Source organism: Penicillium arizonense (genome assembly GCF_001773325.1).
Source record: "Penicillium arizonense strain CBS 141311 chromosome Unknown PENARI_contig027, whole genome shotgun sequence".
Taxonomy (NCBI): Eukaryota; Fungi; Ascomycota; class Eurotiomycetes; order Eurotiales; family Aspergillaceae; genus Penicillium; species Penicillium arizonense.
Genome location: NW_019173304.1, coordinates 301,058 through 315,438, shown reverse-complemented (window position 1 = coordinate 315,438; position 14,381 = coordinate 301,058). Strand labels below are relative to the sequence as shown.

Sequence of the window (14,381 nt, the reverse complement as noted above, 5' to 3'; positions counted from 1 at the left end):
TCACCAATGACGCAGGGAGTAAATGCAGGGGGGTATATGGTGTACGCGACGGGATGCAATGGACGTGATAAAAATGCTTGGCGGCATTAGTTTGTAAAAAGCCTGACCAGGTACAGTACAGTCGGTCATAATGGCATTCTACTGACTCGTGTTTGTGTCTGTTTGGCTGATCGCTCCCCTAAACGCACTAGGCTGGCGCTTAAGTGCTGCGCCTCTTCGGTCCCGATGCTGATAGATATGCTGATAGATAACTACAAGGCTATTTATGGTCGCATTCGAGTCATGTAATTGATTTTATTAGTTACTTAAGGCATCATTTCACCCACCTCCGCCTGTCGAAAACATTTTGATTCCGACGACCAAGGATCTGCGACCACGACCCTTCCCCTTAAACCTCCCTTGATGAGGTGCGACGACTATGCATCCGAGCATGCCGCTAAAATGTTTGAGCCGCGATTCCTATCGGGTGGGATGGATCTGTCCGTTGGAGGTGGAACAAATCGCGGCAATGGAGATGCTAGACGAGGAGCACGAAGCTGTACCGCAACTAAGCGGGGACACAAACATTTACAACCTCGGCAGCATCAACAACCATAACGTCGTTATCGCCGGTCTTCCTCGGACAGGGAATTGCTCTGCAGCCACTGTCGTTACCCAAATGAGGTTGACATTTCCAAACATCAAATACGCCCTGTTAGTAGGGATTGGGGGTGGTGTGCCGGTTAAGACAGATCATGGGATGATCCGTCTAGGACATGTAGTGGTTAGTGAACCTACAGGCACACACTCTGGAGCAGTACAATACGACCATGGAAAGGCGGCGTCTCACTTTGAACGCAAAGGTTACCTCCCACCTCCGCCAACAGCCCTCCTTAACGCTGCACGAGAGGTAGCTGTCCGGCGTCAACGGATGAGTTATGATCCAATTTGGATGAATGTGAAGAGAATCCAAACTGAGCGTCGGTCACTCCGTCGCTTCAAGTTTCCTGGCATTGCAAATGATTATCTCTATCTACCAGGCTATAAACATCAGCAGGAAGGGCTATCATGCCAAGACGGTGGTTGTGACAAGAATCAGCGGATCGAGCGACAGATAGACGAAGACGACTCGTTTGTCGTCGTACACAGGGGTACGGTAGCATCAGGGGAACTGGTGATAAAGGATGCTCAGATGAGAGATAAATTGGCGGAGGAGCATAGGGTGCTATGCTTTGAGATGGAAGCCGTTGGGGCCCTAATTGATTTCCCATGTTTGGTTATCCGAGGGATCTCCGACTATTGTGACTCACATAAGAACGACGAGTGGCATGGTTACGCGGCAGCAGTAGCGGCAGCCTATGCGAGGCAATTGTTTTTCTCTATGTCTATTGAAGAGACACAACGGTAAGTTTCTTACTGTTTTGATATAGAGAAGAAACAAGGTCGCGTTTATAGCTTATTGATGTATCGCTTAGAAATCCGAACCCAACTCCTACCACCTTCGAGCTCCCGTTCGATATATCCGAGATATCCGAAGTAAGCCAGTTTGTTGCAAGAAAAGATGAGCTCAAAAAAATGCAAGAGCTCCTTATAGGAACTGTTAGACGCCGCACCGCTATCGTACGTGGCATAGGGGGCATTGGCAAGACGCAGCTAGCAATCGCGTACATCAAGCGACATGGTTCCGACTACTCAGCGGCAATATGGATGAATGCGAAGGATGAAACAGCGCTAAAACAAAGCTACGCTCGCGCAGCTGAGTGGATTCTACGCTATCACCCGTCTATAACATACATTGTGGGTGCCGTGCAGAGCCGGGACCTAGACGAGATAGTGAAAGTTGTCAAACGATGGCTAGAAGAGCCGACGAACAGTCGCTGGTTGGTCGTCTATGACAATTATGATAATCCGTTGTCAGGTAACCATAAGGGGAACAGCACAAGCTACAGTATCGAGGCAAGTCTATGTGGCGATAAAGGTGAAAATCTTATGAGGGCTTTTGATCTTCACAATTTTCTGCCTAAGACCGACCATGGTGCTATTGTTGTGACCACGCGGTCATCCATGGTAAAGCTAGGACAGGTTGTTCCCCTAAGCAAGTTGGAGAATATCAATGATAGTCTCGAAATCCTGGCTTCTGTCTCTGGACGTGATATCTCAAAGCAAGGTGAGTATTGCTGGATATTATTGATTGCAGATGACTAAGATAGAGCAGACAAGGCAGCTGTGAACCTTGCAAAAGAGCTTGATGGGCTTCCCTTAGCCCTTGCGACTGCTGGCGCATATCTAGAGCAAGTTTCGGTATCCTATACGGAGTATCTCCAGCTGTACCGTGAATCATGGCGGCAATTACATGAAGCGACTCCGCAACTAAAGACATATGATCAAACGTTATACTCGACATGGAATGTCTCGTACCAGTACATTCAGCAGCAGAGTTCAATTGCAGCTATGCTTCTCCGACAATGGGCTTACTTCGCCAACGAAGACTTATGGTATGAGCTACTAGATAGCGGCTCAGAAAAGCCGGAATGGCTAGAAAAATTAACGAAGAATAAGCTCGCATTCCATGAAACGTTGCGACTTTTGTGCAGTCATGGGCTTGTAGAAGCTGATCTGGCTACTATATCGCCGGCTGTGGAGTCCCGAGGGTATAGTGTGCACGGATGCGTCCATTCGTGGATGATTACTATGCTGAACCAGGCGGTTGATAGAGAGATGGCCCGGACAGCTATCAAATGTGTGGCAGCGCGTGTGCCGAAGCCAGACGAACGCGAGTTCTGGCTGATACAGCGGCGGCTTATTGCCCATGCAGAGAGATGCCTAAGAATATTGAGAGATATTGATGTTGGCGATGAAGCTGTGGGAGTTCTACATTCGTTAGGCCTCCTCTACGCGGATCTAGGCCGGCACCAAGAGGCGGGTGCGATATACGAACGAGCACTAGAAGGCTACGAGCAGGCGTTCGGACGAGAGCACTCGTCCACGCTAAATACCGTCAACAACCTCGGAAACCTCTATAAGAACCAGGGCCGGCTCCAGGAGGCGGGGGCAATGTACGAACGAGCACTAAAAGGCTACGAGCAGGTGCTAGGACGAGAGCACGCGACAACGCTAAATACTGTTAATAACCTCGGCGTCCTCTACATGGATCAAGGCCGGCTCCAGGAGGCAGAGGCGATGTACAAACGAGCACTAGAAGGCAAGGAGGAGGCGTGTGGACCAAAGCACATGTCGACGCTCGATACCGTGAACAACCTTGGCCTCCTCTATAACAACCAGGGTCGGTTTAAAGATGCAGAGGCGAAATACAAACGAGCACTAGAAGGCTACGAGCAGGAGTTAGGACCAAAGCATATATCGACGCTTAATACTGTCAACAACCTCGGCGCCCTCTACGCGGACCAAGGCCGGCTCCAAGACGCAGAGGCGATGTACAAACGAGCACTGGAAGGCAAGGAGGAGGCTTGGGGACGAGAGCACACATTGACGCTCGATACCGTTAACAACCTCGGAAACCTCTACGCGGATCAAGGTCGGCCCCAAGACGCACAAGCGATGTACCAACGGGCACTAGAAGGCTACGAGGAGGCGTTCGGACGAGAGCACGCGTCCACGCTAAATACCGTCAACAACCTCGGAAGCCTCTATAAGAACCAGGGCCGGCTCCAAGAAGCGGAGGAAATGTACGAACGAGCACTTCAAGGCAAAGAGAAAGCGTGGGGAGTAGAGCACACATCAACGCTCGATACCGTCAACAACCTCGGCCTCCTCTACGTAGATCAAGGTCGGCTCGAAGAGGCGGAGGCGATATACGAACGAGCACTAGAAGGCAAGGAGAAGGTGTTAGGTCGTGAGCACGCGTCAACGTTAAATACCGTCAACAACCTCGGAAACCTCTACCAGAACCAAGGTCGGCTCCAAGAGGCAGAGAAGGCATACGAACGAGCACTGAGGGGCTACGAAAAGGTCTTCGGGCCCATTTTAGTTGCGACGTATATTCCTGCTTTGAACACACTTGAAAACTTTGGCCTTCTAAACGTGGAGCTGGGAAGGGTTGATGATGCTCTGCTTTTTTATCAGCGGGCATTGAACGGCGCTGCGGCCGTTTTTGGGCGAAATAGCCCAGTGTGTTCACGCATATCCAGCAGAATAAGCTCTGTGCAGTGTGACACGTGCGGAGTCTCCGAAGGACAGTCGTCCATTCTAACGTTTTGGGAGAAGGTGAGAGCGAAGATCTTGATTAGATAAAATCCTAGATAAGCCGTGCAATGTAGGTATTTGAATCTGTTGTATCTTGCAAATCAAGCACCCGAAGTCTTCAACTAGTATTAACTTGGCTGCGGCCGCCTCAATCGGCAGGGCACACCTCAATCGGCAAGGCACATATCCAACCGATTTGGAATGTCTCGCGCGGGGGACAAGGCATATCTATGGTCTAGTTTATTCAATATTGGTAGGAAGTAAAGAATTGGGGAGCCGTTTCTGGCCTCCCGCTCACTGTGTCCTCGTATACTTCGATGCCTTGACTTTATATTGAACCTCAGCAACGGTAGAAAGGGTCCGCGGTCCGGAACATCTTCCCCAATGGGGCATTCCAAAAATAGCTCAGTTCCTCGAGCAACTCACTATCGACTCTTAACATCAATAGGCAGCCACATAATCAATAGACGATGGACCATGAGAAGGCACCCGTTTTTAAGTTCTGAGCCCTTGAAGAGTGAAATATCGTCCGTAATAGTTGAGAGATTCTCAGTCTACGTGGCTGTTTACGGTAGATTAGTCTCATTTCCCCTGACCAGTCAACAGGAATATCACACGGAACTGAATTAAATTTAACATCGTATGGGTCTAAAAGAACAATAACTGTAGACGGAAGACATATGCCACACTGTGAATTCCCCCGGAAGCCGACGCTTTGTGAGACGCCACACCACGTGACTCTGGGCATTGAGCGGCAACTCTCCCATCTCCAGGTCAGCTTCATTCCAGACTACACTTTCTTCCCTCGCCGCTTCACTACATCTCAATATTCATCGACTCGCAATAGCATTCATCTGCTACCACTTTTCTACGTCTATTCCTATCCTCTAGGCACTCTCTGCTCCGCTCGCTCGTCGACCAAAACAGCCCCTGCTCCTCCCGCGAGTCCGTCTGGACATCTCGACATCTCGCATACCTGAGACTTTCTCAACCCATTTTACGACTCTCATCATGGCCGCCGCTGAACAACCCTATGACCCTTATATCCCCGCTGGCTCTGCCGGAGCCGCTGGTGTCTCATCGAAGGATGGCAACCAGCGAACAGCCGCATTGCAAGCAGTGAGTCCATTCCCCGAAAACCGTCGACCTTTTGCGACATATAAGGCTTGGGACGATCACATATGTGTTCTGTTGTTGGTGGTGCATGTGTTTTTTTTTCCCAAAATGCGAAGGCTGGGTCGATCGATTTCCAGATTGAGACTGACGATGTTTGTCTGTAGCAAATCGATGATACCGTGGGTGTGATGCGCGAAAACATCAACAAGGTCTCCCAGCGTGGTGAGAACTTGGACTCTCTTCAGGACAAAACCGACAACCTTGCCGTGTCAGCCCAGGGCTTCCGCCGAGGCGCCAATCGCGTGCGCAAGGATATGTGGTGGAAGGACATGAAGATGCGTGTTTGTCTGATCATTTGCGTGATTGTGCTCCTCATCGTCATCATCGTGCCATCTGGTAAGCGCTCAATGGAGAAGATGGGAAAGCTCGAGCTCGACGTTAACATATTTCATAGTGGTCGTCGGTGGACACAAGAACTAAGCCACACAATACGCGCTCCTGACGATTTCTCTTTGGACATGGGATCTTGATTTTACTGGGTTTATGTTGCTAGGGCCGTGGGCCTTTTCGTTTTCACAGCCGCTAATACCTCCTGCTGTTTTTTTTTTTCTCTTTTTCTGGGCCTGTTTTGAATGACCACATCCTCTTGACTTTCTCTGTGCTGATCCGACGGGTTGGTATGCGACCCGGTCAACGGGTGAAGATGTAAATGATACTTGATGCCGTGTTTAAGTATGTCTATCACATTGCGATTCGGCTGTTTCTAGCTGCAATGAATATTCGTTAGCGTGATGTTATGTTTATCGACTGGATGGGGAGAAAAGAGATGTAGATCTAGGATAGTAGAGTGTGTACTCCGTAATCAGTTAGGCTATATGGGAGAGCAAATACAGGCCGAATGTGGAGAATACGAGGCTATGCATTTGACTGTCACTAAACAGCTTCAGGGATTTCCACGTGGCCGTTCTCCAATTCTCCAATTCTTCATGCAAGGGCATCGTTACCGTTTCAGTCTCCCTACAGTGCCTTTATAGGATGGTTTACAGTACAGGTAGTTACCGTACCCACACAGCAACATTTTTCCAGCCTGATGGTTTTAATACACCAAATGTTGAGCAGTCGTACTCTTCGGAGAGCCCATAGCCGACGTTGGGCAAAAAGAATCAGATAATACGACTGTAGACCTTGGCATGAGACATCAGTGTCCACCTTCCCTCAACAAAGACCACTGAGAGTCAGCCTCGTAACTGTGCCGTCGGAAAGAAGCGCAGATAGACAGAGACTAGAACCAGACAGAGTGGAGGAGGTGGATAGCATGGCTCAACGCAACGAGTGGGAAGAAGGGAGAGGATCAGATAACTTAGACTAAACCGAAGCCGGATGACGTTTCACGATCGCAGTAGGTTGGTAAAGTGGGCTTTTTCGGAGACTCGCTTGCGAAGACATTGATATCCAGGGAATTGCTGTGAGGATTTAGAATTTTCGCTTCGGCTATGGCGCCACTACATGTACATAGGATGTTCATCTGCAACGTAGCCATTGAATAGAACAATATATGCGCCTTTAATGTAATTAGTGCAATATTTAACGCAAAAGAAATACCAATAGCCAACGTAAGAGTGTGATAAATGGGAAGATAAATCGCTCGCTAGTACTGCTAGTAGAGGGGCCCACCGCCTTCTCCGTCCTATCTCGCTCCGAGGCCCGGCCGATCTTCGAAAATCTCGCTTGACTCACTTCACTCATTTACCACCTCTCTACTCCTAACGATTATATTTGGGGCCTCACCCTGGGACCGATTGTGAGACCATTGAGGCTGCCGCATGTGGGTTGCCCAAGATGATGTCCCTTCGCTCCGCTGTGCGGAGAGCTTCTACTAAGCCCCTCCGTTCCCTCTCCGCATCGACTGCCTCTCCTCTCCGAGCTGGCATCACTGGTGTCAAGGCTTCGACCATTCGCCAGACTCGCAACTACTCCCGCGCAACTGACCCCCACCTTACTTCCACCCGCAGCACTGTCGTGCAGCTGCTGAGCAACATTGGCTCCAAGCGTGAGGTCCAGCAATACCTGTCCCACTTCACCTCCGTTTCCTCGCAGCAATTCGCCGTCATCAAGGTCGGTGGTGCCATTATTACCGAGCACCTCCAGACTCTGTCCTCCGCTCTCGCTTTCCTCAACCATGTCGGCCTCTACCCGATCGTCGTCCACGGCGCTGGCCCGCAGCTCAACCGCATGCTGGAGGCTGCCGGTGTTGAGCCCCAGTTCGAGGATGGTATCCGGGTGACTGATGGTAAGACTTTAGCCCTGGCTCGCAAGCTCTTCCTGGAGGAGAACATGAAGCTGGTTGAGGAGCTCGAGCGCATTGGTATCCGTGCTCGTCCCATCACGGCGGGCGTTTTCTCCGCTGATTACCTCGACAAGCCCAAGTACAACCTGGTCGGTAAGATCAATGGCGTTGACAAGAAACCCATTGAGTCTGCTATTGCCGCTGGCTGCCTGCCCATCCTCACCTCCATGGCTGAGACCCCCGACGGCCAGGTGCTGAACGTCAACGCGGATGTGGCTGCGGGTGAGCTTGCTCGCTCTCTGCAGCCCCTTAAGATCGTCTACCTCGCTGAGAAGGGCGGTCTCTTCAACGGTGACACCGGTGAGAAGATTTCTGCCATCAACCTCGATGAGGAGTACGACCACCTGATGAACCAGTGGTGGGTGCGCCACGGTACTCGCCTGAAGATTAAGGAGATGAAGGATCTCCTCAGCGATCTGCCTCGTTCTTCCAGCGTTGCCATTATTCACCCCGCCGATCTCCAGAAGGAGCTCTTCACCGACTCCGGTGCCGGTACCCTGATCCGCCGCGGTAACAAGATTCACGTCAAAACCTCTTTGTCCGAGTTTGAGGACCTGGAGGCTCTCAAGGACGTGCTGGTCCGTGACCGCGAGGGTCTCGATGCCCGCGCCGTTGTTGACCGCTACGTTGAGGGTATGAAAGAGAAGGACTTCAAGATCTACTCCGATGAGCCCATGGAGGCTCTCGGTGTTGTCCTCCCCCCTCAGCCCGGCTCCCAGTTGGCCCACCTTGCCACTTTCACCATTACCAAGTCCGGTTGGCTGACCAACGTTGCCGACAACGTCTTCGCCAGCATCAAGAAGGATTTCCCCAAGCTGGCCTGGACTGTCAAGGAGGACGACGAGAACCTGACCTGGTTCTTCGACAAGGCTGACGGCAGCCTGAGCCGCGATGGCCAGGTTCTGTTCTGGTACGGTGCCGAGAACGGCGAGGAGGTCAAGCACCTCGTCCAGGAGTTCAACCAACACGGTCGCCAGATGTTCGGTGACATCAACCTCGAGTCGCGTCTCCACCGCGCTGCTCAGGCTGCCACCCACATTGGCAAGGGCTTCGGCGCTAGCGGTGCTTCTGTTGAGCAGAAGCGTGCTTTCTCCACCACCACCAACGCTCTGCGCATGTCTCGTGCTAAACGCCCCGCTGTTGCTGTTAACGCTATCCGCACTTACGCCACCACCAATCCCAACCCTCCCCTCGGAGAGAAGAACATCTCCAACACCCAGCCCGCCAAGGTCGCTCTCATTGGTGCCCGTGGTTATACCGGCCAGGCTCTGATCAACCTGCTCAACGCCCACCCCAACATGGATCTTCGCCACGTCTCTTCTCGCGAGCTCGCTGGCAAGAAGCTCCAGGGTTACGAGAAGCGCGAGATCATCTACGAGAACCTCAGCCCCGATGATGTCCGCAAGATGTCCGCCAACGGCGACATTGACTGCTGGGTCATGGCTCTTCCCAACGGTATCTGCAAGCCTTTCGTCGACGCTGTCGATGAGGGCTCCGAGAAGGGCAATGTTATTGTTGACCTGAGCGCCGACTACCGATTCGATCCCAAGTGGACCTACGGTCTCCCTGAGCTGGTTGAGCGTTCTAAGATCGCCCGTGCCACCCGCATTGCCAACCCCGGCTGCTATGCCACTGCCGCCCAGCTTGGTATTGCTCCTCTCGTTCCGTTCCTTGGCGGCCAGCCCACCACCTTCGGTGTCTCTGGTTACTCCGGCGCCGGTACCAAGCCGAGCCCCAAGAACGACGTGCAGTACCTGACCAACAACCTCATCCCCTACAGTCTGACTGACCACATCCATGAGCGTGAGATCAGCTCGCAGCTGGGCACCAGCATTGCGTTCATCCCTCACGTTGCTGTGTGGTTCCAGGGCATCTCCGTAAGTTTTGACAAATCGCCTGCCGCCGGCTGAACCGAGTAATAGCTAATACTTTGCATAGCACACCATCAGCATCCCGCTGAAGCAGAAGATGACCTCCCGTGACATCCGCAACCTCTACCAAGAACGCTATGCCGGAGAGAAGCTCGTCAAGATCGTTGGCGAGGCCCCTCTGGTCAAGGACATTGCTGGCCGTCACGGTGTCGAGATCGGTGGATTCGCCGTCCACTCCAGCGGCGAGCGCGTCGTTGTCTGTGCCACCATCGACAACTTGCTGAAGGGTGCCGCTACCCAGTGCTTGCGTATGTTTCCCTGTCACCCTTCTATCAAACATGACACTAACCTCCTATCAGAAAACATGAACCTGGCTCTGGGCTACTCCGAGTACGAGGGTATTCCCCTCGACTAAGTCCCTCCAAAACTAGGCCCGAGTTAGCTACCACTGTAGTTTGTGTGTTGTCCTTGTCTTTTGTCTCATACCCCGCGTACATCTCATACATCGCTCTGGGTTGGACTTTTTGGATGCTTCTTATTTATCTTCGAATCTATTCTATAGTGGATTTTGTTCCGTTTATACTTGCGCTGAAAGAGTTTGGTTTCTTGTTACCCCGTCTTCGATTCGTCTCTCCTTCCCTAGACTTCTCAGATGCCTCCCCTGTCGGATGGTCTCGTTTGTGTTTGGCTTGAAGTGGTGCCTGTGCCTCAAGAAAAAAAGTAAGGTGTTTGTATCTTATTTCGTTGCCGTTTCTCTCTGGGGGTCTCCTTGCGTACCATATCCTACCTCTCCCTGTCAGGTTATGGATATAGAAGCTGTTGGATGGTGTATGGGCTGCGAAATACGAAATCAGCAGATCGATTCGATCAGATGCTGTTCATTTAATGTTAAGAGGTTGGCTTCAGTACATTCGTGTTGTAAATCAAGGGTGTAGGGGTGCGCTGCGTGCCATCTCTCAAGTCTGCCCTCGATTTGGGGCTTGCACACCCTTCTCATCCATCGACCTTCCATCCCACTCTATGCCAATCCTCGTAGCCCAACATCACTATCACTCATTAACATCGAGGCTACTCTTCTTCTCATATCCATTTTCGTCCATGCTGCACCTCGGCAGCCTTGCCCATCCACTCTCTGACCTGCACGTTCGAACTCGACGCCGAGCTCAAGCGATACCTTTCACTTCGATCTGATCTTCACAGAAAGGATCTTTCGTCCCAAAGGGCGAGACAATCTCTGTCGTCCTTGAAATCCAACAACCAATACCCCCAGTCGCACCCGACTCGAAGACAGAGGTCTATCGAGCCCAACTTACCGCGCAACCATGTTTTACAGCCATGAAAGTAAGATATCTCCTCCATTGAATTTCCCAGGAATGGGTATGATCCTGGGACGGGGCCGAACCACTGACACCTGGTCCTTCCTTAGTCCTCACATCGCCCGAACATGGCGTTGCCACAATCTGGTACGTGTACAAGAGACTCACCCCGGCTTGCATACAATTATGACCATGGCCATGACTGATAAAATCTCCACCCAGGCTCGTTGCGACTCTGGGCTCACGCTCTATCGCCAGAAGACTGAACCGAAAGGCCATTCTGGAAGTGGATGTCCCCAATGCTTGCAAGGTTATCACTAACCCCGATGCACCAATGGCATTACGACTGCAGGGAAGCTTGCTGTAAGATCATCTGTCCCATACTGAGGCTCATCTGTCTGTATTCTAACTAATGACACTTACAGATACGGCGTCTCACGAGTCTACAGCCAACAATGCGGCTACACCCTTCTCGACACGCAAACAATGCACGACAACATGATTTCGAAGCTGAAGATCATAGCAGGAAGCGGACTCGATCCTACAGCCGGCCAGACAAAGTGAGTGATCCCTGCTGGAATATCATCAGTGTTGATAAAATACTAAGAAATCCAAGACCGAGCAACCTCATCCTCCCCTATGACCCAGCGTTTCTCCCTGAAACGGGGCTCCCAGGTCTAGATATCGACCTTTCAATCCTAAACGGCGCATTCGAAGACCCTTCAACCCAGCTCAGTGGTCTGTGGCTGAAATCGCCGAATAATAGCTCCTCGGGTGTTTCGCCTATGGGAAGTTTGCAGATTGAAATGCCGTCTGATGACATGCTCGGAGAGGGGACGCTTATGGGCCTCGATGATATCTACGGCTCTGGGCAGAAGAAGGGTGTTTTCGGTCAGATTACTGGATTGGGGCTGGGAAATGAAGAGGGTGGTCTCCTTCAAGCTGATTTTGAGTTTGATGAGGATGGAAATCTCGTTGAGCTTGGTTCTCCCAAACCAGGTCGGAAATCTTCTGTCGGTCCCCTGGGAGGTGATGGTCCTGGCCAAGGACAGGGCTGGGATGGAGATCAGGTGAGTATAGCCTTGTGGGCGTGAGAAGGTTAGGCAATGATGCTGACTTTTCGTTTCCAGATGCAACTTGATACCGAGATGCCGGTGTTAGCCGGAGACAACAATATGGTTAAGCTCGATACTCAGACCAGAAAATTAAATATTATACAGGAAGGGAAAGATCAGGATCAGACCGAGGAGATTGATGTCCCAGCCGTGGGAGCTCGACAGGTTCGACGCCCGAAAGATATCATCATCGATGAAAACACAGCGCTTCGTAATGCGACAATGGCGGAGTGGAACAACGAATACGTCTTGAACATGGCTCGAGCCATGAAGCAAAAGATGCAGAACAAGCTACCAACACTAGCCAAGAAGAACGCCGCGTTCTGGGTCTTCGGCCAGGGAATAGGTTCCGTGGGTGTCAGACTAGGAATGTGGAACGAACTGCATCCTCTCAGTCTGTACTCCGGCGAAGACCTCTTCGACGCCATCGGCGGTTACCCGCAACAGAACGGACATAAGCGCGCCCATGAATACGAGGAAGATGAGCAGGGACGTCGAGTCCGCGCCAGGGAAGATGAAGAGGCGAAGCATCTCAGCCGTGAGAATATCGACCGTCTCAACATGGACGTTGAAATGGGTCGTGATGCGCCTTCCAGTCTATTCGATGATCATTCATCCCACATGCCATGGAACATCACCGCCTCCATCCAGAGCTCCCGCCACGGACACCAATACGGCAGTGTCAGTGAGCTCTCATCTCGAAACCGCAATGGCTCCATCGGTCCAAGAGCCAGAGGACAAAACCGTCTCACCAGTGCTAGTCCCCTCGCCGGACATGGCTACCGCACCGGACATGAACGACTCAGCAGCATGGAACTCCTGGGTGATTTCGGCGACGATCTTGACCTCACCCGGTATCTGGAAGGCGAGCTTGCAACAGACCGCGAGACTATCGAGAGTATCTCTTCGCGTCGAAACACAGCCCTGGAGCGTGTCGCGTTGACGCTTGATCGCGAAAGCTTGAATTTCTTTCATTTCATCAAGAGTAAGCTGGAGGGTTCTGCTGATGATGATGAAGGAAGCGTCGGAGGAAGTCCCGGTAGTATTTTGTCTGGTACTATCTCGAACAAGACTGGACAGACTACATTTGCAACTCTCCTTCCTCTTGCCAGCACGACGCGCGCTGTCGCGACTCAGGGATTGATGAATGTACTCACACTTGCTACGAAGGGTGTGGTCGATGTACACCAGGGCCCCTATGTCGATGAGAGCACTGACGGACTGGGAGTGCGCTACCGCTATGGCGAGATTCTCCTGCGCCTATCTGGAATGTGAGCCGTTGAGCAGTGCGCTCGAGGACCAAACGAATGAAGATCATGATGAATGATAATAACGATAACATGGTCGACGAGAACGATTTATGAAATACTGAGATGAATCATGTTTCAAGGAAGGTATGGTATCTGGCTATTTTACTATTTTTACGCGCCTTTGATGGTCATAACACGGACGAGTGAATCGGCGCAGATCTGTCATTGAACATCACTGACGCGATCTGAGGGCCATGACATCACTGCTACTCCGGAATGAGAGGAATATTTTTATCGGGGTTTGCAGGGAGAGTGGGGGATAGGTAGAGGTGAAGCTATTGATATCATAACGGAAAATATGAATGAAAGATCTTTTATACTTCTGAATGTTACCAGGGACACATGTGGTGTGGTGTATCGCGTACTGGATACGCGATATACAGAGTACGGAGTACGAGTGTACTTCCGCGTACCTTCAGTAACAGTAACAATACTCGCGAACCCTGGAACTGAACAGGACAGAACAGATACAGAACTATAGCCAAATATCGCATGTTTACATATAACGTTATATATCTACCCTCTCCTCAAATGCGCCAGATCCTTTGTCTCACGGGTTTCTCTCCCCCTAATCCAATCACAGCTGTTTCCAAACCGAGTGTGCCTTATGTGCCCTGAATTCTCCGGCTGGGCGTAGATAGGCTTACCGCGGGTGTTTTGGGTGATATGCTAGGAAATAATAGACGGAAGTTAGAATTTGGCATCTGGAGGGATTTTTGGAGATATTTACATTATGACTGCTGCCTGTTAGATATCTATTTATATGTTGATTCGTATGTTCCTAGGCATGTTCCGACCGCGTCTACCGTGACCGTTCCAATCCGATAGTTAGGAGTGACCGTTAAATGTTAGAAACAATAAAAACACTAGACGTCTGAACGTTTTCTAAGAGTCGATTTGAGGTACCTTTGGGAACATGTTGCGGTTAGTTCGCATACAAAAACGCGCAAGATACATCTAACATTTTGGAAGTACTCTTGGGAAAGCTTTGGGGTCACTTCCAGCTAAGAAACGCGCAATATACCTAAGATTAATATTATAACGTTAGTCCTATTAGTCCTATTATTATATACTCATATAGTTAATAGACAAACAGTTAAACAGATTGCATGGCATATGTATTG

General features: G+C 50.9%; 3 protein-coding genes across 3 annotated transcripts; all 3 read left to right on the top strand.

The window, feature by feature from the left end:
- Nucleotides 1-508: 508 nt before the first annotated feature.
- Nucleotides 509-5,778, top strand: PENARI_c027G10382 (uncharacterized protein; the record flags this gene model as incomplete). Its single annotated transcript, XM_022636125.1, has 6 exons — nucleotides 509-1,383; nucleotides 1,455-2,146; nucleotides 2,195-4,107; nucleotides 5,074-5,301; nucleotides 5,463-5,694; nucleotides 5,753-5,778. The coding sequence occupies 6 exons, from the start codon at nucleotides 509-511 to the stop codon at nucleotides 5,776-5,778; spliced, it is 3,966 nt and encodes a 1,321-aa protein (XP_022484006.1).
- Nucleotides 5,779-7,137: 1,359 nt separating this feature from the next.
- argEF (bifunctional acetylglutamate kinase/N-acetyl-gamma-glutamyl-phosphate reductase) lies at nucleotides 7,138-9,931 on the top strand (the record flags this gene model as incomplete). The annotated part of the gene is made up of 3 exons (XM_022636049.1): nucleotides 7,138-9,522; nucleotides 9,584-9,824; nucleotides 9,876-9,931. 3 exons carry the CDS (start codon nucleotides 7,138-7,140, stop codon nucleotides 9,929-9,931), a joined length of 2,682 nt encoding a protein of 893 aa, XP_022484020.1.
- A 907-nt stretch (nucleotides 9,932-10,838) lies between these two features.
- Nucleotides 10,839-13,222, top strand: PENARI_c027G09333 (Rad21/Rec8 N terminal domain protein; the record flags this gene model as incomplete). The annotated part of the gene is made up of 6 exons (XM_022636111.1): nucleotides 10,839-10,857; nucleotides 10,943-10,979; nucleotides 11,055-11,195; nucleotides 11,258-11,392; nucleotides 11,449-11,902; nucleotides 11,963-13,222. 6 exons carry the CDS (start codon nucleotides 10,839-10,841, stop codon nucleotides 13,220-13,222), a joined length of 2,046 nt encoding a protein of 681 aa, XP_022483998.1.
- Nucleotides 13,223-14,381: the final 1,159 nt, after the last annotated feature.